The 24321-nt window shown below is 38.5% G+C and overlaps 1 protein-coding gene across 11 annotated transcripts in view; it reads right to left on the bottom strand.

Annotated features, from left to right (window-relative positions):
• Positions 1 to 24321, bottom strand: part of RAPGEF2 (Rap guanine nucleotide exchange factor 2) — a 186520-nt gene that overhangs the window by 113569 nt on the left and 48630 nt on the right. For 8 of the 11 annotated variants that reach the window (XM_042049449.1, XM_042049453.1, XM_042049456.1 and 5 more), the window contains exons 1-3: positions 19743 to 19937; positions 16216 to 16286; positions 12605 to 12661 (exon numbers count right to left, since the gene is read on the bottom strand). In XM_042049449.1, the coding sequence (XP_041905383.1) occupies positions 12605 to 12661; positions 16216 to 16286; positions 19743 to 19922 (308 nt within the window). In that variant the 5' untranslated portion in view covers positions 19923 to 19937. Of the gene's footprint in view, positions 1 to 12604; positions 12662 to 16215; positions 16287 to 19742; positions 19938 to 24321 lie in introns of those variants that run through there. The other 3 variants (XM_042049455.1, XM_042049457.1, XM_042049458.1) reach the window with 1 other exon arrangement.

The following is a 24321-nucleotide window of genomic DNA, read 5'->3' as shown; positions in this document are numbered from 1 at the left end:
GAAAGCCATTTCCAATGATAAAATCATTGAAGCCAAAAAAAATTAAGTCAATAGAAAGTATTTTAACTTTTGCAAATCTACTAATGTGCAAGCTTTTATTTCCTTCCTTTTAAGAGTTGATTAACTTTTTGAAATCCTCTCTCAAACCAACTATTTGTAAGGAGCTTTAGTTACCTTTCTCATTGGAGATCTTTTAACTTCAAAGAGAAAGGCAGCTACTGGCTTTCACATGCACCAGTCAATATGTTCAATATTCAAATTCTTAAGGCTACTTTTGAATTTACCTTTGAATCATTAAAAAAAAACCAAAACCACCTAGAATAATTATGCACTCAACTGCAGTGGTTTGATTTTTTCTTATTTGATCACACAGCATGACTTTTCAATCAGTTAATCATCCAACTCAGTTTTATCTTTCTTTTTTTTTTTACCAATTCACAGGTTTATTCTCTTTCTCTGCAAGTTGGCTCTTCAAAAGTTGTTGCTCCTTCTCACTTATCTGTCATGAACATCGTACTTTATCTACTTTATATGTCATCAAATGAAGCATCTGCTCCTTTGACAGCTGAAAGCACTGATTAAAAAAATATTAAAATCAAACTTGAGGAATACCATCTGACTAGATTTGTTTTCCCTTTGCTTTATGTATACTTAATAACTGGTTTTATTTTTACAGTTACATTTGAGAATTTCTAAGCTCTAAGGTATTTGCATCATGCATATCTAGTAAACTCAATGCTTTGATTATCTAAATAAAAAAAAAACTTCAATATTGCTGTCACAGTAGTGGAATATTAAGACAGAACATGTCTGTATTCAAGGTATCTTCCCTGAAATACACTCTGTATTCTTCTAAAACTTTTATTGTCAGACAAAACATCATAAATATTTCCAAGACAGTCTTCAAGAGCAAAGAACATACATAGGGTATTAATTCTCTTCATTTTTACAACTAGCAGTGTCTTAATAAAGTTTTGAGCAAAACATCTGAAAAAAATCCCCATGTATAGCAAACACATTTCTTTCTCCGGAACCCACATGCTTCTCTCAGAAAAAAAAAAAAAAAATGCAAATGAAACACTGATCTATTCCTTTCATATGAAAATATATTTAACTCCTGCACTTTCAACACTTGCTATACTCTCAGTTGATTAGAACTAAGCCTCAACAAAGCCATTTGGCAGCCAGCTTTTGCTAGACAGTACTGTCACAAGAAACACGTGCAATTCTTTCATTTTAAGGATTCTGGGCTTTCCACAGTCCTATTCAAACATCATGTGGCTTTCAATCAAGCTTCCATGTTTTCTGTACTATGCTTGACATTTGTTCATCAACAATGCATTCGCATTCTTCAGGACTTTTGTGCCTCTAATGAAAGACAGAAGGAGCTATAGAAGAAGCGAATGCTGAACTACAAAAGCACTTCTTCAAGCCACCTGAGGACTCATCCAAATACCATTTTACCCAATAGAGAACACTCACATTTGAAAGGTTTCCTTCGCAATCACATATTAGATTTTATTTAAACATTAAAATTGAATTCTAGAGAATAAGCCCAACCATAAAGTTTTCTTTCACTGCTAGAACAGTGCCTACCCCTGGCAGCCCCCAGAAGAATCTAGAAACTTTATTTGTCCTAAAGATATTTCTTCTGCCAAAAACAACAGCAAATAGTTCTAAAAAGGCTTTATTGTGGACAGGACACTTCCCCGACAGGGTTTGCAGTAGAGTATTAAGTTCACGTAAGCACTTCATCAGGAATTAGCTGAAGCAGGATTGATGCCGATGACCTTTCCACAAAGGCATCCTTCAAGAGACACTGGGGTTTTTTCAGCCTTGCACAGTTAAAGGGGAAGGTCCATAGCCACCTGTCAGTCAAGCTGATGTAAAAAGGAAAGACATCTGCTGAGGTAAGATCTTTCCAATTACTAGTTTAGTAAAGGATGCCACTGCTGTCCAGCATCACCACGAGCACTGAAGCAGCAGCTGTCACACATGAGGAGACTGGAAGTGCAGTTAAAGCTCCACAAAGCAACGGAGCTGGTGAAGGGTCTGGAGCACAAGTGAGAAGCAGCTGAGGGAACTGGGGGAGTTTAGCCTGGAAAAAAGAAGGCTCAGAGGAGATCTTCTCGCTCTCTACAACTGCCTGAAGAGAGGTGGTAGCCAGGTGGGGGTCAGCCTCTTCTCCCAGGCAACAAATAATAAAACAAGATTCAGCCTCAGGTTGCCCCAGGGGAGGTTTAGATTGGATATTGAAAGGGTCAAGCATTGGAACAGGCTGCCCCGGAAAATGGTTGAGACACCTGTTGGTGCGACCCATCCCACTGCGGGGCTGGGGCAGCGTGATGCCAATCAATCCCAGCCTGGATCGAGTTTCCCGAAGAGGCAGACTCAGAGGGTGGGTCAAGGGGCAGCTCAGAAGCCTAAGCTGCACCCCCGGTCCAAGCTGCCTCCCCCGGTTCGGGAAAACTCCCGGTTACTTGGTTGTTCGCTGGTTCTCTGCTATAACTCCCGCCTCTCAGTTTCCCCCAGTGGTTCTTGTTAAATTGTATCCTCCCCCTGGCTTGTAACTCATTGGTTGTTTTCCCCTTTCACCTGGGTTTTCAAATTCCCTACAAAACTGAGGACAAGCCTCGGGGGAGCATCCCATCGCGTTCCATCCATCCCTCTGAGCTTGTTCGGGTTGCGAAACTTCTAACAATAAACCTGTTGGAAGCCAGACCAGAACAGCCTCTTTCTTCCTTTACCTCCGAGCTAAGTGAGCCGATCCCATCGGCTCCTGCCGTGTTCCCTCTGCAAAGAAGCCAGCGAGTGCGCACAGCCAGCAGCACCATTCCTGATGCCGAAGTTGCTCCTGCGACACACGGAAGTAACACAGCTGGACTCTCTCTGATCGAGGGCATGCCAGAGCTCGTGCCTCGAGCACAAGCACTGCGTTAGACACATCCCTGGAAATATTTTAAAAGTGTGTAGATGTAGCGCTTGGAGAGAGGGTTTAGTGGCAGACCTTACAGTGCTGGGTTAATGGTTGGATTCAAGTATTTCAGAGGTCTTTTCCAACCTTAATGATTCCACGGATCCACATGAGGCTGAAACCAAAGCTCACCTAACCCAGGCAAACAGCATTTCCTACCTAGTTTTGAATTCCTCTCTGCACTCTCCCTCCACTCTTGCAGGGCTATATGCATAGTGTGAGTGGAAATAATTGAAATCAGGAACTATAGACACATGTACATTTCCAAGCAGGCATACACAGACCTTTGCAGGCAAGCCTTTACTCTATATGTTGGGCTTAAGTGACAGAATACATTGCTTCAAATCCCTAAGACTGAGGGAAAGTTGTTTTTTGTTTTGGGATCTTCCTTCAGGTCAGCTACTGTTCTGGATATTCATCTGGATGAAACATAGGACTGTTAAAAGCTATACAGCCTACCAAAAGCAGCAAAGCTATCCCCCTTCTCTAGTTACAGAAAACAAGATTTATTACCACCAAAGTTAGATGACACAAGCAATTTATCCTGCAGAGAATCAGAACGATGTCAACCCCAAAGCCACTCATTAGGGGCAGTAAGAACAACAAAATCAATACACAGTTATTCTGTCCTGAAAATAAGATTTGTGTTCTGCAGAAACAACAACAAAAGGACTCCAGTACTGAGATTTAATGTTCTTCTCTTATGACTACTATGACAAAGCTACCTACTGATAAAGTTTTCAGAATATTCAGGTTCTAGCAGCAACCTTAAAGTAGTGCAAAACTGACAGCCAATTCCAAAATAGCCACCAATGTGCAGGGTTTGTTCATAATATGAACTTTAGTTGTACAAATTTTGAATAAATCTGCTTGAAATCTTGACTTTTGTATTGTAGAACTTTTGAGAGCAGAGGATTTCCTGGGGAATCTACATATAATTTCCCAGAATGCCAGAGAACTTGCTTTACGGGAATTCAAGAGCTGGAAATGGAAAGCCATAAATTGGATTGCCTTCCCATTGTGTTTCCCTGTCCAGCTTCCTTGACGTAGTCCTTTAACACAACTACAACCTGCAGCCAGAAGGACACCTTTCTGCTTTGAAAATTACACAAAAAACTGAAGATAGAACTATGCAGAGAAACTTCACAGCTGTCAGTAACTGTTCTGTCCGGAAACTTCAATTGCGTAATTATGCAATGGCTTATGACATCATTAGGTTGTCAGCGCTGATGAGCTTAAGACAGTATTTTCAGACCGAGGCTTTCACATTTTCTAGCATATGAATGTTTTCTGAGACCTCAGAGGCACTCAAAATTCAAAAATCAGGAAGTGCTTATAAACGTCCAGTCTGACAAGACCCAAGAAGTTTGCAGGCTTTCTCACAGTCTCTAGTGCTTGTATCAAACTCTTCATGCTATGATCTATTAATGCCCCGAGAAGGGGCAGCTTCTTATTTCCAGATCACCAAGTAGCTACTTAAAACTAGGGCTTTATTTTCTACTTATAATTATTTTATTTCTATATAAAGCAATCAACAGCACTTGTATGTTTGCAACTACACATTTGTAACTGTATATCTGAATTATATATTAACGGCATATCAAAGAAATTCTTCACAAGAAAACGTCCCCCACACATATCAGTTCTGTAAGACACCTCTCTACAGTAGCACAGGTGTTCCAATTCTAGCTTTTAGATTTCCTGATTACTTAAGGTGCTGAAAAACCCTCCAAAATATTCAGCTACATAAAGATTTAAATCAACCTGTTTGGTTGATTTAAAGGCCAAATAAATCTCAAGTATCTAGACCATCTGTAGTGTCTTCTTCCATCCTATCAAGTCCTGATAGATCACTTTTCTTTAAGACTTCTTTAGAAATAGCTAGGTTTTTAAAAGAGCAAACCATTTAATTCTCATTCTCCATCAAAATGAGACACAGCACTACTAAAACCTCTAGAATAACAATTATATTCAGCACATGCTTATTCACTCAGGTTCAACTGAGATAATGAACATCATAGGTATGTACAGTGGCAGGAATCTGCAGGTCTTTGTGACAACTGCTGTCAAACATGCTTTAATTCTGTCAAATAAGACATCCCTTCAGTGCAAAATTCAGTACCTGGACTTGAAAGTACATGCTAAATAAAAGTCTTTGCTCTTATGCCCACCTTCTGGTCATTGGTTTCTCAGCCAACTGCTTTAAAACAGCACTTGAAAAATGTTAAGCAGCATGCAGGTCTCATTGGAAACAAGCACAGAAATTACTTCCATATAATTACTGCTTAATATTCATATTCCTTTTACAGTTGCCTCTATCCTGAGACCTAAGCAACAGAGGTGTCATTTTCCCCTCCAACACTGGACTGAATATTCCAGCAACTCCAGATGCTGGAAGGACCCCTAACTTAAGTCATCACCAACATCCAGAACTGCTTTCCATTCAGAGCTATTTTCATAAATACAGCTACTTCATAAAAAGGTCGTGAATTTGACAAGAACAATTTCTTGGTTGTGACAGAGGTAGTTTGATTTATGGAGACAATAATTCTTTAAAATTCCAACCAAAGGATTCATTCAAGACTTACATTTAAACTGGATATAGTACCATCATCCTACAAGCTATATAAAAGAATTTACACACCGAAGCATACCTAGCAGATTACATTTTCATGTAATCACACTCAGCATTGCTCAAAGTTGAATAAATTTCAGAAAGTAAGCAGAGTAATTCCAATGACATTGCTCATGTTCCCAGATCTCCACTTGAGAGAAGCAGAAACAATGGAAATTTGACATGTCAGAACTGGGACCTCTTTCAGATGTTTAAGCACTACATATGAAGAAATCCCAAAGAACATTGCTCTGCAAGCTTATGCTCCATAGGATACTGCTCCAGCAGATTAATCTGTCTGTTTCTCTTTGCTCATTTTGGTTATCCTCTGTATGCTGAGAGCTATAGGTGGTTTATTGTTTTAACTGAATAATCATTGCCACAATTAGACACCAGCCTTGCAGTGCCTTGGGAGGTCAAACATGTCTAAGCTGAACAGTTCTCTCAGGTAGACATCTCATTGCCTGAAGATCCTGCCCAGCAGCACTGTAGTGTTTGAACAGAGAATAACCAGAAAACTGTTTACTAACATTGTCAGCACTGTGTCTAATCCTCCTTATTAAGCCAGTTAAGCAGTTACCTGACATCTGCCAGAGCATTTCAGATGCTCTTGATGACATTAAGAGGTATATCCCAAACACAGAAGTAAAAGAGATTGGTACTTGATGCATCAGCCACACACAATTTTCAAATACTTTTCTTCTTACATGAACACACTGAAGTTATATTTAGAGTGAAGATTAGAAGTAAGAATAAATTTAAGACAGAGTTAAAATATATTCAGTAACAAGACTGATAATTCAGAATTTTGAACTTCTGATTTTCACTAAACAGTGTGCGCATTTCAACTTATGTCCATGATGATCATCTATTAATGGACACAAGATGAAAACTGGTGTCTTGGCTCCTGGTAGCAACAATGGGAAATGCAGAAGAATGAACCACAGGAAACAATTCCTCAGTATTCATGAAAACAAATAATCAGAAGTATATTTTTCTTTAGGTTTGTATTCTTTTTCACTTCTGAAATAAAATCAGGGAACTCAACCAAGAATTTTGGTCAAATTAGAGAGTATTGCAGAGTGTCAGTAATGCCTGTCAGTCTAAGACAGTGGATTAAACAGGCAATCAATAAATACATTATACAAATATATGCACACAAGCTAATTGACCTATTGTCATTGAAGTCTTGATATTAGACTTGTACAGTGAATTAGCCCTTTATATCAGAAGAAAAATTCAGAACAAAAATTACTCTCCTAAATCACCAGAAAACAATTACAGAAGTAGGAAGATAAAATTTGCATCCGAAACTCTGAGGTCAAGACAGACAAATCTCTTGTTATCTTACAGCTTCCTAACGCTTCTCCAAAACCAAAGCTTTTATTCTCAGAATTACAACAAAAATATGATAGGTTTCATTGAAACATTTACAGTAAAAAAGGTGCAAAAACATTACTTCAGTCATCATTCAAGGAAGTCTCAAAATCAGGTCAAACAATAACACAAATTTGGAACTGGCTGTGCAAAACCAACAGACTGTAACACTGATCACTGACACTATTAAGAAGCCTTGATTCAGTGTCTGTTTATACAGAGACAACTGCCAAGTCCTTGAATGTGTTTATTTTAATGATAGACATTGCCTAAAAAATTCCCCACAGAAAATGTAACCACAACACAACATATGAATCAGGTTCCTGATTTACTGCAGTGCAGAAATGGCAGTATCCCAACGATATTTTGGCAACCACCCAACTATCAGAAGGCACAATACACCTTTAGGAATATTCTCAGGACAAAACAGAAGACGCCAGCTGTGCTGCAGCACTTGTTTGCATTATTAAATGTACTGCTGCAGAACTTCCACAGAAACCTATGGATGTAGAAGAAGCATGAATATATATATTGCCTGCAGAGATCTACCTGAAAATTCTGATATTGACCCAGAGATCAGTGAATCATTTAGGTTGGAAAAGATCTTTACAATCATGAAGTCCAACCATTAAGCCGCCACTGCCATGTTCACCACTGAACCACGTCCCCAAGCACCACGTCTACGTCTTTTAAATACCCCCCAGGGGTGGTAACTCAACCACTTCCCTGGTCAGACTGTACCAGTGCTTGATAACCATTTTTATAAAGAAATCTTTTCTGATATCCAATCTAAACCTCCCTAGCACAACTTGAGGCCAGTTCCTCCTGTCGTACCACTTCTTACTTGGGAGATTCTCTAGTAATTCCTTCCTGCAGTCTTTTAGGATTTAGGTTTTATATCTGTAAGACATAAACATATGTAGCTATAGACCACATACACTGCATCTATAAAAGCACTCCATCCAACACAATTTCAGTAAGGTGGTGTCAGCAGCACTGTTCTGTTTAAAAATCATTAGACCCTGAGATTAGTTCAGTTGGCTAGAGCAGAGTGCTGATAATGCCAAGGTTGTGGATTTGATCCCTGTATGGGCCATTCACTTAAGAGATGGACATGACGACCCTTATGAGTCCCCTCCAACTCAGAATATTCTCTGTGTGTGTGTGTGAACAGCTAAAGAAGATACTTTTAGCTCATTTTTATCACACTTCAAGTCATGCTGTGCAGAAATGTAAAGCAATTTTGGCATAAATTTTTGTTGGTTTACATGCACTGCTTATGTCCTCCTAAGGGTCTTCAGGGCAATATGTTACTGTGAAAGAACTGTAAATAAAATAAATGTCACTTTTATTGTAGGACTTAAAAATGTGACTCTTAAGATTCCCACTCTTAAAAAGACTACTCACAGATCTATTTCTCACCTGTCCTTGCTCAGAACTATTGCCCTGAAGCATTTTTGAGACATTCTGCTCTCTCACATGAAAGACACTAACATTTGCATCTAAGAAAATAATTGTTTGAGTAGCTACAAAGAAGTTGTGCTCCTTTGTTCTATTTCCAGTTTTCATTTGTTTCAAGATTTGATTGCTGGGCCAAGCCAGTCCTAGAGCAGGCTGCATGACTAGCCCAAAACCAATGGGTTTGGGTCTTGTGATTTGCCATGGTAATGTAATTCAGAAAACTTGGCTAAGGCTGGATGGTGATTACTGCTAACAGACCTGAGAATTTAGTTCTAATCATGGAAATATCAAAAATGATCAGCAGAAATTATATATCTTTATCTTTTTTACAGCCTTCACTTTTCATCCCCTTTTCCCTCCCCATTCCACCACCATTACAAGCACTACAGTCTTAATACAGGTAGGTGTTTTTCATTCCAGACTGCATGACAAACTGGGAATAAGGAAAAAAACAAGACACAATGCAATTGTACAAATACAGCTTTTTGCCTCACACCTGCCTACCACAGTCGGTAACTTAGAAACTAATCAGCTTGCTATTTCTCATTTCAGCTGTGGACATTCTCTGTAGTAATAACTCCATTTTACACGCAACATTTATTCTCTCCAATCTCCAGTTTATATATACAACTTCTACTTTTTTTTCTCCACACTGAATTTTATTAAAGGTTATAAACTGAATTACGTAAGAGCACACAAACATGTTGACATTAGACAAGAGCTTTTTCCAGCAAGAGACATTAACACTAAAATTCAGTTCAAGATGTCCAAGAGATAACTACTCTTCTTTAAACACTTGTCCTTTTTTAAGAATCAACACCATCACAACCAGTAGCCTACTACTAAAGTCCTACAGACTGCAAAATTTGTTACTGTTACGAACTTTAATCCAAAATGAAATCTTCTCAGTGGGGACATATGGGAGGTAGGACCGTATATCCTATCAGGATTTCATTTGAAGGATCTCTAAAAAAAAATACACACTTCACAATAACCTGGACTGAGGTTTCCTTTGTATTTTTTAAAAACAATACAAGCAGTAACTAAGTTAGTTCCAGATTCAATTGCTCAAACTACCGGGAATGTAATCACAAAACTGTGTTGTGCTACAGCCTGGCAATTCAGAAACATCAGGTTTTATTATTGAATGACTTTGGACTCCAGGTCATCAAACCTTAACATATTTTCTGCCAATCCAATAACCTTAGTGAAGAAAATAAGGGAAGCTTAAAAAGATACAACACTTCCTTACAGAAAGAGTAAGCCAAACACCACTAATGCATACACACAAATACCAAACAGCGTGGCTGAAAAACACATACAGCCCTCATATGACTAATGAGGAGGAAAAAGAGGTGCTTGTTTTATTAGACACATACTCATTTGCTTACATCCAAAGCACTTATTGCCAAAGATTCCTCTGCCATCACAGCACAAAATTCAATTTTGATCTGAAAAATTTTGTTCAACTCTCCGGAGGTACAAACACCCTCTACCATTCTGCTAAAACTTTGGTTTCCAAAGAAAATGCTAATTGGAAGCAGTTAGAGACAACAAGAATTACTATCATGCAGATATAAAAACAGAACATTTTTTTTCTTTGGACTATTGATAAAATATATATTAAGTGAACAAAATAACTATTTTTTTAATGAGATCTTTAAGTAGATTTGAATAAAGGTAGCAGGTTAAAAAATCTGCAAAACAAATATGCGTGTCAGGTAAGCCTCAATTCTGAAGTTTTGCTTTGCAGGTTTTAAGCCCTTTTATCATTAACTTCCCATCAAATGAAAGTAGTAGAATGACTAGGAAATGAAGAATAACTCAAGCTGAACTGCCACTTCTAATAACCCAGCTTCCATTTAAACAGTGAGATGGCCGTAGGGTTTGAGAATTTGTCGCTACCATGTACACCCGCTGATAGTGAAGTAAATGCAGATGAGATGAGCCAGTTTTAAACAACGTGCTCCATTTTATCCCTTTGGTCATAAAAAAATAAATCTATAGAACTACTATGGAAATTAACAACTTATTTTTGTTTTTTTAATGCAGGATAAAATAATTGCTGTGCTTGTAAGGAATGCACATAATTATTTTCAGCACTGCTACACGCAATAGAAACTTACTTTTCTATACATACCACTGACAAGGCAGATAGGCACACGGTTTTCAAAATGAAAGATTTTTGATCAAATGAACAGTGCAACTGCATTAGTCTGCACATTAGCATTTAGGGATAAAGATTTAGCTTTTCTGCACTGAGACATTAAGTTGTGCCTCAGGGAGGTCAAACACACAGGTCAATTAACAGCTCCAACAGTTGCAGCTATTTGAATAGATATAGCACCCAATTTCAGATTTCAATGCAAATATCCCATCATGGAAGGGGGGGAAGAAGTTGTAACTTAAAAAACAATCTAAAACGTTAAAACGTAATGCTCTTTTAGCCTTCATGATGAAAATAAGAGCATCAAGTGATAAACTCTGATATGCTCATTAAAAAGTAACCAGGTTGCATGTTCCAAGCTGATTTCCTATAGCTCCTGACTGAGTGGATTGATCCTAGCCTGGCTATCACTTTGCTTCTCTCATGTAGTACTCAAAAGAATTTTTCCAAACATGTACATAGCAAAACTGGAATTCTGTTTTTCAGATGAGTACATCTTCAACACATAGGCTGAATTTGTGAAACAAAAAAAAAAAGGATCCCTCCAAGTTCATTATCCTAAAAATAGAGCACTGAAATTAGACTGCAGGTTCCATGGGACTTTCTTACTAAGTAGAACTCAAATTATTCATTAAAAAAAAAGTAAAGCTACAGCTCAGAGTAACAGAACATATATTTTTAGTTTCAAAATATGGAATTCTTCTTTTTTTTTTAATGAAAAATATTAATTGTTAACTTTCAGGTTTAGCCCATTAAACATTAAATCAGACATGCAAAATGCTAGAACAAGCACATTTTGCGTTAGCATCTATATCCAGAAACTGCCAAACTGCCCATTAAATCTTTTGAATAAATCATGGGGAAAAAAGATGTCAAGAAGCAACTAAACAGGAATGACAGGCAAACAATCAAAGTGAAGATGAAGTCACATGAAAGGAGTGACAAAGGAAATCAGTGCAAAAGAACTACAAAATGCACTTCCAGTTAACCCAGATTTCACAATCTCCTGTTTGTAAATTGTATTTTTTCAGGCACATCTTTTCCATAATTTTTGCTTGCACTGAGTATATGCTTAGCTAGCAGTATGGATTCATTCAGCATATAATTCAAATTTAAGTCAGTGGTTAGAATGACCAAAACACTGGTTCTAAACAAAATCTCTATTATATGTAACAGACACAAACCAACTACCTAGAAAAGGACAAATCACCGGCACAATGGTCCCTAGCAAATTAGTATGTAAAATGAATAAAGATTATATTGGTCTAATTAAAATTATCTATCCACCTATAGATTTTATCTATCCACCTATAGATTTTGACCTTGTGTATTTCCCATACATAACATTACTGGGTTTCGTTAGACCTTAATTTAACTTTGCTGAATGGTCAAGGCCCAGCATTTGAGCTCACTCAATCACATCTTCCTCCTGACGCTCCGTATAGGAAAAATCACACACGTACTAAAGAAGGCATACAAGTGTATTCTTTGTATGCTTAAATGTTCAAATAATGCCAGACAACTTAGAAAAATATGTGCTTACAGTCTGGGTTAGGGGCAGCAAGTAAGAATCTGATAAGCCTTTTGTTTCAATAAATTGCGTCCATAAATGAAGCAATTACAATTCTCAGATCTCTACTGTAAATCTGAGCTGACACTAGAGCACATCCCTGCTAATTATAAACCATGTTAGATTTGTCAATTTGGCACCACTGGCACAAAAAGCTGATCACTACTACTTTCGCAAAATTGAAGTAAGACAAAATGACAATTAATGAGAAGACATCTCACATCCTCTAATTTTATATAAATTTAGCACAACATGCACCACCAAGCAAGAGCTCCCTGGCACCAGCAAATTTCTCCGCTGTTTGATGATTAAAATGAAGTGGATCATCTATATTTACAGACTGTGCACTCAGCAAGGAATTTTGGCATTAAACAGTCCTCAAGTCACTTTAATATGAATTAATTCTTTGAACATCATACAAAAGGAAGCAGAAATACTTACTAGTAGAGAACTTCATTTGCTTCATGCCTTTCGTATCTAACAGTTTCACACATCAGTCTGAAAGAGAAGAAGTCAATTTTAGTTATGACTCCTATCAGTGTCACAAAGACTTCAGTTTCTAAAGTTACTCAGCATTTCCACAGGTAACTCCAGCACTTACAGAAACTAACCACTAATTTAAATCCAAGCCGATTCATAATTTAAGGGAACAAATTGTAAAATCTAAGCACCTAAGTTACTAGTTCATCCAAGATCAGATTTGATTTAAGGACACTAGATGTAGCTGTTCCCATAAAAAATTCTATAAAAAATAAGTAAAAATTATACAGATCTCATTTTACAAAGTGATGTGGTAAAAGCAAGTAGCTTTATAAAAACAATTCTGAATTTTAGAAACCGTTGGAAACTCATTATGTGCAACACTAATCAGAGATACAATACAGAAACTGCTCTCTTTTTCAAGTCAGGCCCAAGAGATAAAACAAGAAATTATGTTGCATGGTAAACCAATGCTTCTCATTTTGCTAAAATTCAGCAACTTGAAAATTACCATGAGATTTTAATGCTGAAATCCCAGAGGGCTCAAAGGAGAGAGAATTTCCTGCAGGAAAATCCTCTGTCTAGAGGAGAGGATTAAAGTGCTTTCGTATTCACTGTCTGCCTGACAAATGTGGCATAATAGAGAGCAACTATAATAGAACTTACCACATACTAGGAAATGCAATGTTAACTTGATGTAGAAAAATCACAATGCCATTTCTGTCTATTGCCTTAAGGAAAGAGCCCTGCGAATTACTGGGGGTTGGGGACAAAACAAATCCCCCTGCTTCCCCTGGCCTTTCTATAGCTCTGAAGCAGACTGCAAACCCCAAGGCTATTTGACAGTCAGACAGAGATTTACCTAAGAGGCTCATGAGAACATTCAAATAAGGAACTATATTTAAATTTTGGAAATAAATTCTCTTTCCTCACATAATCCATCATCAGAGTCTCGCTGTATCAATCATCAGCTGCCAGCAGTAATATCATAAGCAGACAAAAGCACTCAAGAATTGCTGCTCAGGCAAAAGTCTAAAAAAGTTGATTTGAGGCCTGTAAGAATTGGTCTGGGTTTGACGTAACTTTCAATTGCCATTTCCTAGATCATTCATTTCAGTAGTCAACAGACTGCTACAAGAGTCACCATAGCACTCCTCTCTCACAGGATTTTACTTTCTACTTCAGCCCACTGAGAAATAATGATTTTTCTGTTCAGAAGAGGCAAGCTTATAGTGGTATCATGACTATTCATAAATTGTTATTAGAAAATTGAAAATCTTAACTCTGCTTGCAAATAGATAGATATAAAAATTAAGAATCAAGTTTTACTACCACAGACTTTCCCAGACCCTGGTATTTTAGATCTACACTTTGGACCATCTTTGAGAACTTTTCTTACAGAAAAATATCTCTATTGTACAAAATTAAGCATTATGTATTGCATATCAATTTCAGCTAATGAAAAATCTTTTTGCATCCTGGCACAGCAAAAAAGCTTTGAACCACAGAACCATCTTTTTTCAGACACTTTACCATAAAACTGGGTCTTGTAAAAATCTTTTACCGACACTGAAAAGCTACTGTCTGCTTCTACCTCCTGGGTTTTCATCCTCCCTCTCTGATCCTGTTTTGAGAGGGAAGGGGAGCACAGACATGAAGTCACTGGTGAGAAGATACCAGAAGAGAAGTTATTGCTAGGAGTCAGATTTAAAAATTTAAATACTGCTCAAGGATAGTCTGTGCCCCACTGGTCTGAAACTATGCTGGGCAATGTGCCATCTAAGAGCAGGAGTCACAGGAAACAGAATCACTTCAACAAGCAAGTTCTGTTCCCCTCTGAATTGGGATAGAAGGAAGCACATTCTTGATAAAGTCACGCAAGTTCACCACTGGCACTGAGTTTTACAGCATTTTGGGTCCCGTTTTTAGGACAGTAATAGGGGAGAAAATGCCTTTTACAGAGGTAGCCAAGCATTTCAAATTTTGTGTTACAGTGAAACAGCTAGAAATTACAGTGACTAAGTAGTACAAACTAGATTGCTTCCTTAAATATTTGAAAAACTGCATTAGTTCTGGTCAATACTGGTGTCCAATTTTTGCTCAATCACTCAAACGTGATCTTTATCCGCTTCCTAAACAAATGTAATAAATTACAGATGAGATCACCAGCAAGCCATATGGTAAGTTATTCACTACTAGAGGCTACATTTAATACACTAGGTTTTAATGATTCTCAGAGGTTTTTGTGGCATTCCACTGCCACAAGAAGAGTTGTATCCTAAAAGATACTATAAAAGCTTTCAGTCCAGCATCTGCTGGGAGCCCAGCCTTTTCCATGTATGGTACTGTAAACAGAAGCTCTCTTTGAGGAATTCACTATGCTGGGAGAGTGAGTTCCTCACATTCCTCAGCAAGAACCTCATGCTGCACAGGAAGCCAAGAAGCACACATCAACATACCACACAACCATATGTGCAGACTTTGATCTTTGTAAACAAGTTAACATCAATTCAACTCCAGCTATGCAAAACTTCATGTGCTAGAAGTATTGCACTATATAATAACATAACACAAAATATTTTAACTGAATGGGACCATGGCCTCCTTCCAAAGCAAAAATAATTACAGAGACTTCTTTGAAGTTAACATTCACATTGCAAAATGTGTCTCAAGCACTTTGGAAGAAAGAAAACCCTGCCTTTTATTTTCTCCGAATTACAGAATATTGGCTTGGGAATGTGGACTCCCACAGAATGACAAAGCAAGAGGCCAGAAATTAGAACTTAAACCAGCATTAATCAAGGCAAAGTTGCTTCAGCATCTTCAGATGTGGCAAATGTTGGCAAAGCTCAGGACATAAAACAGCAGTTATTCACCCTCTCTACCCACAGGGCATACAGGAGATGTGCTGGCCTCTTTCTGTAGCTGCCAGCCTCACATTAATGCCCAAATACCCTTAAGAAACCTCTGCTGTAAAATGATGTAAGCTGTTGTGTGACGACAACTGAAACAATAACTTAAAAATCAAACAAACACAAGTCTTTACCAAAAAAAATAGGAAGCTCTCGTGGAAGTTTTGACTTGAATTTATTTGTTTCAAATCAAGAAGCTTTTTAATAAAAAAGTGTGGATAACATTTATCAAGTATTATTACTAAATACTATTTGCATGTGTTGTACATAATGTGTCTAAAATTTCAAACAAAAGTAGGCACAAACTGAAACAGAAGCTGAAAAACAGACTCTGCTCTCATGATTATATATTACATAAATGATTTCATCAATATATGGGCTTGTACTCTGTACGTAAAGCATTTATCTCTAGTCCAGAAGTTTGAAAAGAAAACAAATACATCCATACTAGGCAGAAATAGGAAGGACAGAACAGATAGAGATACACTATGCACACATACAAGGAGGAAGAGTTAGGAAAATAAAGAAGGGAATAGAAGAATGCAGTGGTAGGCAGTTTGAGGTAGGGTACACAAGAGTAGTATATGGTTACCAAAATTACTGTTCCTTTGCCTTGTTAATGCATTAACATATATGGTTTTTAATGACAAAGTATCATACCTTAGCTGATGCTCTCTCAGATTAGACAATGCTTCCATTCCATGTAAATATGAATACACAATCTCCAAGTCCTACAAAAATAAGGAAAACATTATTAGTATTCTCAGTTTGGTACAAGCTGTTAAAATGCTGGTTTTAAAAGCATCCAAAGCTCTCTTAACAGGGGTAGTAGGAACACTTCCAGGAGGTTAAAGGCAAACTACAGGAACACCTTTGATTATACTTTGGAACTTTACACGAGGAAGAATGATAGCACGTCCACGTCAAATACAGAAACCTTTCTGCTTTTGCTGTCATTACTCTATGTCTAGAAAACAAGCCTAGTCCAGAATTACAAAGAACTACTTTGCAACTATCACAGTCCTGCTTTCCAAAGCCAACATCCCAAAAAACTTTCATTTACTTTGTAAAGCAAAGTCATAAAGGAACCGATCTTTTCATGTTCAGGGGAAAAGAAAAAAAGTACAACACCGTCTAACAAAATACCCCATTGTACAGAGATATTTCTAAAATTGCATCCTCTTCAAATGGAAGATAAGCCACAATCTTAAATAAAAAAAAAAGCTGGCATAAACAGAAAATTATTGGCATGAGATAATAAAAAAAGTCAAATATGATCCTTGTTACAATATGGTGAAGTGTTATATTTAACCATTGTGGACGTCCAAAATCCAGCTGACAAAACATTAATAAAGATATGAAAACAACATCCAAGACTAAAATTTCCTAAAATGCAACTGTGGAAACACTAATGTCAGGCTAGAGGCTTCGCTCAAGTTACACTTAAAATAACTACAGTGCTTAAGAGAAAACTTCAGTGAAGCCAACAACCTCTATTTAGACTGATTTAACTTTGGCTCATGGATTTCATGCTGTTTCATCATCCTTTTTCTTATTTTAAAACTTGCTAGTTGAGAGACAAAGTATGATCTATAATTCATTAAAAATCAGAGCAACAGTCCACAACCACTAACTGAGGCTGACAAAGTTGAGAATAAACTAGCACCAAACACAACTCTTATAATTTACTGTAAGAAGATGTTTTCAAGTAATGGAATATATCAAAGCTAGAAATTCGTGAAGGATTTGATCACTGTGAAATATTTGTGTATTTAAAATTGCCTAAAAAGTACAGAAATACTTGTTTTTAGACACAATGAAAGAATGCTCTTTGGGCAAAGACAAAAGATTGAAATCACAGAGAGAACTTGAATTTAAGAAAGAGAAAGAAAATCCACTTAAATACATTAAGTGTAGGAATGTGCTGTACTTGTTAAACCCATGGTACAGATCAGAAAAGATACCAGGAGTTACGCTCAATGGCTAAGGCTAAATAGGTGTCTCTCATTCTGTAACAAAAATGTCTTTTTCTCACAGTGGAAAAGGCAAACATTCCGTTTGAAAAAGCAGAAGGAACGCACAAGCCAAAGTGCTGCAATTTCACTTCAATTCCAGCCCTTCTGTTCCCTTGTCCTCTAGAGGCTTTGGTCCTTCGAAGAAGTGGAGGGCACATCAAAGACAAAAGTAATTATGCATGTATTGGGATGGAGGGGCTTTGCGCACAGAGGGTTTTGAAGAGAAAATACAGTAGTTGCTCACCTTTTCACTTTTTTTTTCATACTAATAAAAGTGTGTGAAAAGCCATGTCTGCTGTAGTCAGTGACCTGCTCACTCGGCAGACAGGCTGGAGGTGAGCAGAGGCTCCCGGGAGCCCTGTGCTGGCGGCAGGGTGAGATGCGAGCCAGACAGTCCCTGTGGCACCGCTGCTGCTCAGCCAGACATGCCGGACTCCACGGCACAAGCCAACAGCTGCCCTGGGAAGCTGGGAGCAGACCACTGAGGATTGGATGCTCATAGCAGCATCTTACATGGAAAAGAGCCCGGCCAGAAAGGGCTGCTCTAACTCAGTTCCAGCAAGCCTCTCTAACAACAAGCAGAGAAAAAGGGAGAGTAACCTTCTGCCAGCAGCTTGCACGGAGGTTGCTCTGGAGCGGCAGAAACTTTATCTGCTGTAAAGTATTCACAGAAGAATAGAGAACCATTAAGGATGCTAGCTTACAGACCTTAAAGTGGATCGATGGGTATGTAGTTTGTGATGGGAGAGACAAACCTGGCGACCAACCCCACAGATGTACAAAGGAGTGATGAACACAGGCTATGTTCCGAGAGAAATGCAGCTGAAGTGACTCAGAGCAGGGGGAATGCATTAAGTCAGTGAAGGGAGTCACAGAACCATAGAACAGTTTGGGTTGGAAGGGATGTTAAAGATCATAATTCCAACACCCCTGCCATGGGCAGGGTCTCCTTTCATTAGACAAGGTGGCTCAAAGCCTCATCCAGCCCAGCCTTAAATCATTCTGACCAATTCCAAAAGCAGCAAAAACAAGGTATGTTTAGAGAATTCATTTTGGTTTCTTTTCATAAGTAATTCCCTTTCAAAATACAAGCATACTTGTCAATTATTTGCAAATACAATGTCCCATAGGTGCCCAGATGAGGAACTGCAGATGGTGGAGGTCCTTGACTTAAAAAAAAACCAAACAAAAACAAACAACAACAAAAAAAGGGGGATAAAGAGAGATTTTTTAAGAAAGAAAACCTCTAAAGAGCTCTAATAAAGGGGAGGGGTGAGGAAAAAACACAGCTAATGAAATCTTTACTCGTGCTTCCATCATGGCTGCTGGCTAAAGATATATTGTCGCTGAGAACTAAGGTGAGGGGCTTTTTTCTCGATTTGGAAAACAAAAAAAAAAAGGCAGCAAGAAAACATTCTAAAACCTCAGCTGCCATGCACTGGATGTTTCCGACAAGTGCCAAAGTGAGCCGCTGCCCATGCCTTAAGCGGTGTCTTTCCAAAGGCGTCTGGCAGGGAACAGCTCCCTCTAGCACCAAAAGTTCGGCATTGAAATTGAAGTAACAAAAAAACAGCAACACCCCTTTCAATCAACTTCGCCATAATACTGCAAAGTAAAAAACACTACAGTAGAGTCAAAAGAGCAAATATATATTCATATGTGGTCAGCAGGCTCTGCACACTTCCAGTCAGCCTGCAGCATTAAAGAGGAGGAAAGCAATTTAAAAAAAATAAAATCAGAATGTCAAGTTATTGTTGTTAGGTCACATCAGTTTTCCATTTATCTCAGGAAAAACTATGCTGCACTTACTTGGCAAAAAACACTCATTATCGAACACAAATAGCTGTTTCATCTTCTTAATTCAAAGTGAATTGACAGAATGCAAGAGTCCTTCAGAAACATCTGTGTCAAATATTGCAATATCCTAAGCAGATTCCAAGTGCTGGAAATGAAACCATTTCACAAAAATAACACAGGCACATAAACCTAGGCATGTGAGCTATGAAAGTTTTTGATTTTGATATTCAAGACTCTTGACAAAAGCTAAACTTCTAAATTCCTCAGGAAAAGAACTCTCTCTTTCAAGGACATAACACGCCTAACATGATTTACGCCGACTAGTCAAGCAAACCCCTTAGAGCAGCAGCTAAATTCAAGCCCCCTGTGACTTACACAGACATTTCTGCCAGTCCGCAGCGTCCCCGAAAGCTGCCTCTCGCTAATGCCCAGGATATATGGGAGTAGGCAGGTGACAGCAGCGCAGAGGCTTCCTCGGATGCTGTTTTTCCAAGGCGCGTACCCGAATGGCCACCGGGGGGCAGAGCGAGCCACCGAAACTCCAGAGAACCTCATGCCCTCCAGTTTCTCCCTTCATTGCTCCCAATGTAACTTTGTAAGAGTTTAAACATGTCAAGAGGAATCATCACTGCTACAATTGGTTAAATATTCTGCTACAGGAAGGACTACTTATCCAAAAGCGCAGAGGAACTACCAGCTTTCTGCTTTCTAGTTTTATCCAGCCAGCAGAATAAAAAAAAAAAAAAAAAAAAAAAAAAGGCAAAAGCCATGCAAAGGTTCAGCTGATCTTGCTACATAAAGGTTGTGGCAGCAGTTTGAAGAAAACATCTCAATGGAAACTCCAAATCCAAAAATGAAATGCAAAGCACAAATAAGCGCAGCTTTTAAAGCATGTTTTTATTTAAATGAAAGCTAAAAGACTGAAATCTAATCTACACTTAAATCTGTACTGCAGCCAAAGTCATATGCTTGGGTTGCTGTGTGGGAAGCAGCATGAAATTTGTTTAATTCAGTGTTATTTCTTAATTTGCTTGTTTCTGTGGTGTCAGATGGATCACTTTAAAGTTCTGACTGTACTTTGAAACAAAACAGACACTCAAGTTTTAACATAGCTCAACTTCAATTAGATCTGCAGAAACATACTGGTCTGCAACCTTACCTCTGCTCTCCATGCTAATAAAAATCTGTCTACTTTTGTGCCCAGACTTTCTATCCATTTGATTTGTGCTTCAAACATATTTGGCAATGCCAGTTACACAAACCAGAGAAACCCAAACCAGAATGCTGGCCCCAAATTCATACTAACTTAATGAAGACATTTTTACTTTATTAACATTGACAGAGAGGTGAAAATTACTTATTTTGGACTGAAAAACTTAAACCTCTCTAAAAATTGAAAGCTCACACTGTTTTCAGTCCTGGTTTGCATTAAGGTGTAAAACTACAGGCCAAACATAACCATTCATCCTTGCCACAGTTAAGCAAAATCCTGAGAAATTCATTGTTCTCCAAGTAAGAAATTCACTCATTTCTGTGATGTGGCAAACAAGCAGAGAGCAGCTTTCATCTTAAAATAGTTTGGTTTCTTTCAAATCAAAAGGCAAAAATAAAAAAACAAGCTAATTCCTTGATTCACTGTCTTGAAGGATAGAAAAAAAAAAAGAAAAAAAACCAACTTTTCAAAGCACCTAATATTCACCTGAGGCTCAAAAAGGTCTGTATGCTGAGCATTCGGTGTCCTTTGAAAGGCTGATCTCTTAAAAATAACCTATCTTTAGTTCACATTCAGACAACCACCCTGAGAACCAGGCTCCCCGAGAACCAGGCTCCAAGGGGAGGGGGTATACTCACTCCCCATCACATGTGGCCACTCCAGACCACACCCCAAGCCCAAGTTTCACTGCTGTGAGGACAGGAGGTCCCACCTGGTCCCTCCATGCTGGGCTCCTGCCACCTCCCTGGCCCCAGGGTGAGCACCTGCTCGCAGGGACCCAGCTTGGAGCCGCTCACTGGGCAGCATGAGACACGAGCTGCAGTGTCGGGGTAACGGAGGCAAGCGCTCCTGCAGCACGGAGGAGGTGGGACCTACACGTCTTTGATGGGATTCAACAGACCATGAAACTGCTGGCAGGAAGAGGCATTTCTATATGGCTGACTTAACAGTTATTTTAGCTCAGACTGGGACCTCCCCAAATTGTGATGTACTAACAAGAGCAGCAATGCCAAGTTTTTTCTTGTTACTGAGCAGTGATGCCACAACCCAAACCCAAGTTGCCTCTCTTTCCTTGTAACTGTAGGATCCTGTCTTTTCCCGTTTCTTCACACAGCCAGCACCTGAAATCATATGACTCTCAGCCACTAGGGTAGCTCTACCAAGCACTTACACTCCTTTTTGTTCTACTATTGATTTAGCACTGCCCTGTCTGGCTGCCTGTACTGGCTCACCAAGGCCAAAGCAGTGCCAGCATGACCAAAAGAAAGAGACTGGACTATAGCAACATCAATCCCACCTAGCTTACACAAAAATTTCCATGCCCACAGATGAGCCGTGGCCACTCTCACACAGGTTTGTTCACATCTGGTTCACGCTAAAATGCCAGGCTCTCACCCAGAGCAGCTCAGGAGATGACACAAGTCACTGCCTTCAGACACAGCAAGGTGTGCAGGCAGGGCAGGGCAGGGAACAACACATCAGCTACCCCAGCCAAACCTCCCTCTGCAGGCAAGACCTGAGGAGGACTAAACGCTCACACCTTGAGCTCACATCTTGCAAATACTGACCTGCCAAAAGACAGGAGCAAACCACAAAAACTGACTTCCATGGTGACAGAAAAATGCAGTACTGCTGATACCAAAATCACTGCCATGCATACATGAAGATGAGTATTTCATCTTCGCCTCCAGTATGCCAGCAGTGGAAAAAAACCTGAACATGCTCATAACTGTTCTGCAGGAGCATGCCCAGGTATGCACACACTTATCACTGAGCCATAAAGAGATTAAAAAGAATTATTTGTCATGTGCGGCAAATTTTTAACATTCTTGTTCTTACACCAGGACCTTCAAATTCAGATGGGGGGGCTGCCACATGGGAAGCCTGCCAGTATCCAACCTATTATACTACCAATTTAAGATAAATTTTTCTTTTTAACTTTACTGTGAGCTACAACATTTCTCTGCAAGCCATTCTTACTTTTGTACATAAAGATCTGTGGCTTAAAATAAACTAAAGCCTAAGTTATTGGAAATCATTTATTGACGCTGAATTGGCAGCTATATGAAAAGAAATGAAATATTTAAGTGAAATTACATATGTTTAATGACCCTCATTGGTACTTACATGAATGAAAATTCCATGGGCCATGTTTTAAGGAAGTACACTGGATTTGTAAATTTACCTGAAAGTTCTGAAAAATCTTACCATCTTAAACCTGTATGTATTTCCACTAACATGCATTACATTCTGAGAAATTCATGACAAAACATCACTCCACGGCAACCAGGCATGGCTAAGCTTGGGAATTAGCCTTGACCAGAAGGGAGCTTACAGGCCATCCAGCCAACCCAAGCCTTCATTTCCTCTAGGCAGTGGAAAAGAGATATTGTATCGATCTTGTTAAAACAGTTGTTGACATTCAAAAATTGTTATTTTTTAGCTACGCCATGGGGAGGGTGGGGATATTTGTTCTGGGTTATGGGTGGAATTTTTAAACTGGATTAGAAACAGGAGGAACAGGCAATTTTAATCTGGAACTGAAGTACCCATGCATGAAGCTAATCAGGAGCAACTCCAAAACCTCATGAAGAAAAAGGAGAAATCCCATTTTCCTGGGAGTAGTCCCTGAACAGAATAGAACCATGCTTTTCCAAAGACTTAACTGAATTACTGCTTCAATGTCAGATGCTGGAGAAACACCATAGGATCACCGTGAAACAACTGCAGAGAAATGTGATGTTTCAGCAGGGTACTGAAATCAGCTTTCCTGTCTTTCAAAGATACTTTATTTCTTTTGTGAATTTATTTTCTTTCTAAAGAGCTTACCTCAATACATACTCATTTTTGCATTTTAGAATTTTTTTTTCTAATTGAAAGGGTGCAAAAATGAGTTGGAAGGTTCAATGACCCACCCACACTAACAGACTTTTCACACTGTCTTAAGAGTAGTCCAACTGATTCAACATATCCTGCTGGTCGTAAAGCTTTCAGCAAAATAAAGAAAAAAAAAAATTAAGACATTCATTATTATAACCATTCCAGAAGATGACGCGATGAACATGGAAAGGGTAGACGGGAAATTAAAGCCTGCCATGTCATAGAAGTCCACGAGCAAACTAATGAGCAGAGGAAATTGCAGGGTAGTGCAGTGCATTTCTTTTCTGCTTTCTGGACTCTCAGAAGTCAGACAATTAAATGCTTAACACAAAAGCCCAAGTTCCGTAGTCAGAAATCCAAAGGTTGATCCTATGTCCAAATGCAAGCAAAACAGTTCCACCACAAAAGATCTTTCCTACTGACAGCATAGTCCAGAATAATAAAAGGCACTTCAGTTATTCACTATTAAAAATATATGGAGTTGTCTTTCTGCATCTTTTAATATTTACTGCCAATAGTCGGAGGTTTGTATTAAAGCTGTTAAATCCATTTTCACATTAATTGCACAAATATTCACATATTTTGTTGCAGAGGGGTTTTTTTTAATGCTAAGGAGAGTCACAAGTTGTTTTGAGATACGGTTATTTGTCCCACGTTTTTTACTAGCTATATTAAATAACATCCAGTATCCTATTAAACAAAAATCAATCTTGCACTAACAAATAGATCAGCTACTAAACACGGTGGTACTTATTTTTAAACAACTACTTGTAGCAGAGATCGACTCTACTTAAGTTTATTCAAATATAGAGTATTTGAATTGAAAGATCGGCAGCTTTCAATTAAAAAAAGATTTCTTTT

Source organism: Corvus kubaryi, unplaced genomic scaffold (genome assembly GCF_017639235.1).
Source record: "Corvus kubaryi isolate FWS band 111438036 unplaced genomic scaffold, C.kubaryi_AGA036_p1.0 71, whole genome shotgun sequence".
In the NCBI taxonomy this organism is placed as follows: domain Eukaryota; kingdom Metazoa; phylum Chordata; class Aves; order Passeriformes; family Corvidae; genus Corvus; species Corvus kubaryi.
The sequence above is the reverse complement of the archived record's forward strand: the minus strand, read 5'-3'. Positions and strand labels throughout refer to the sequence as shown.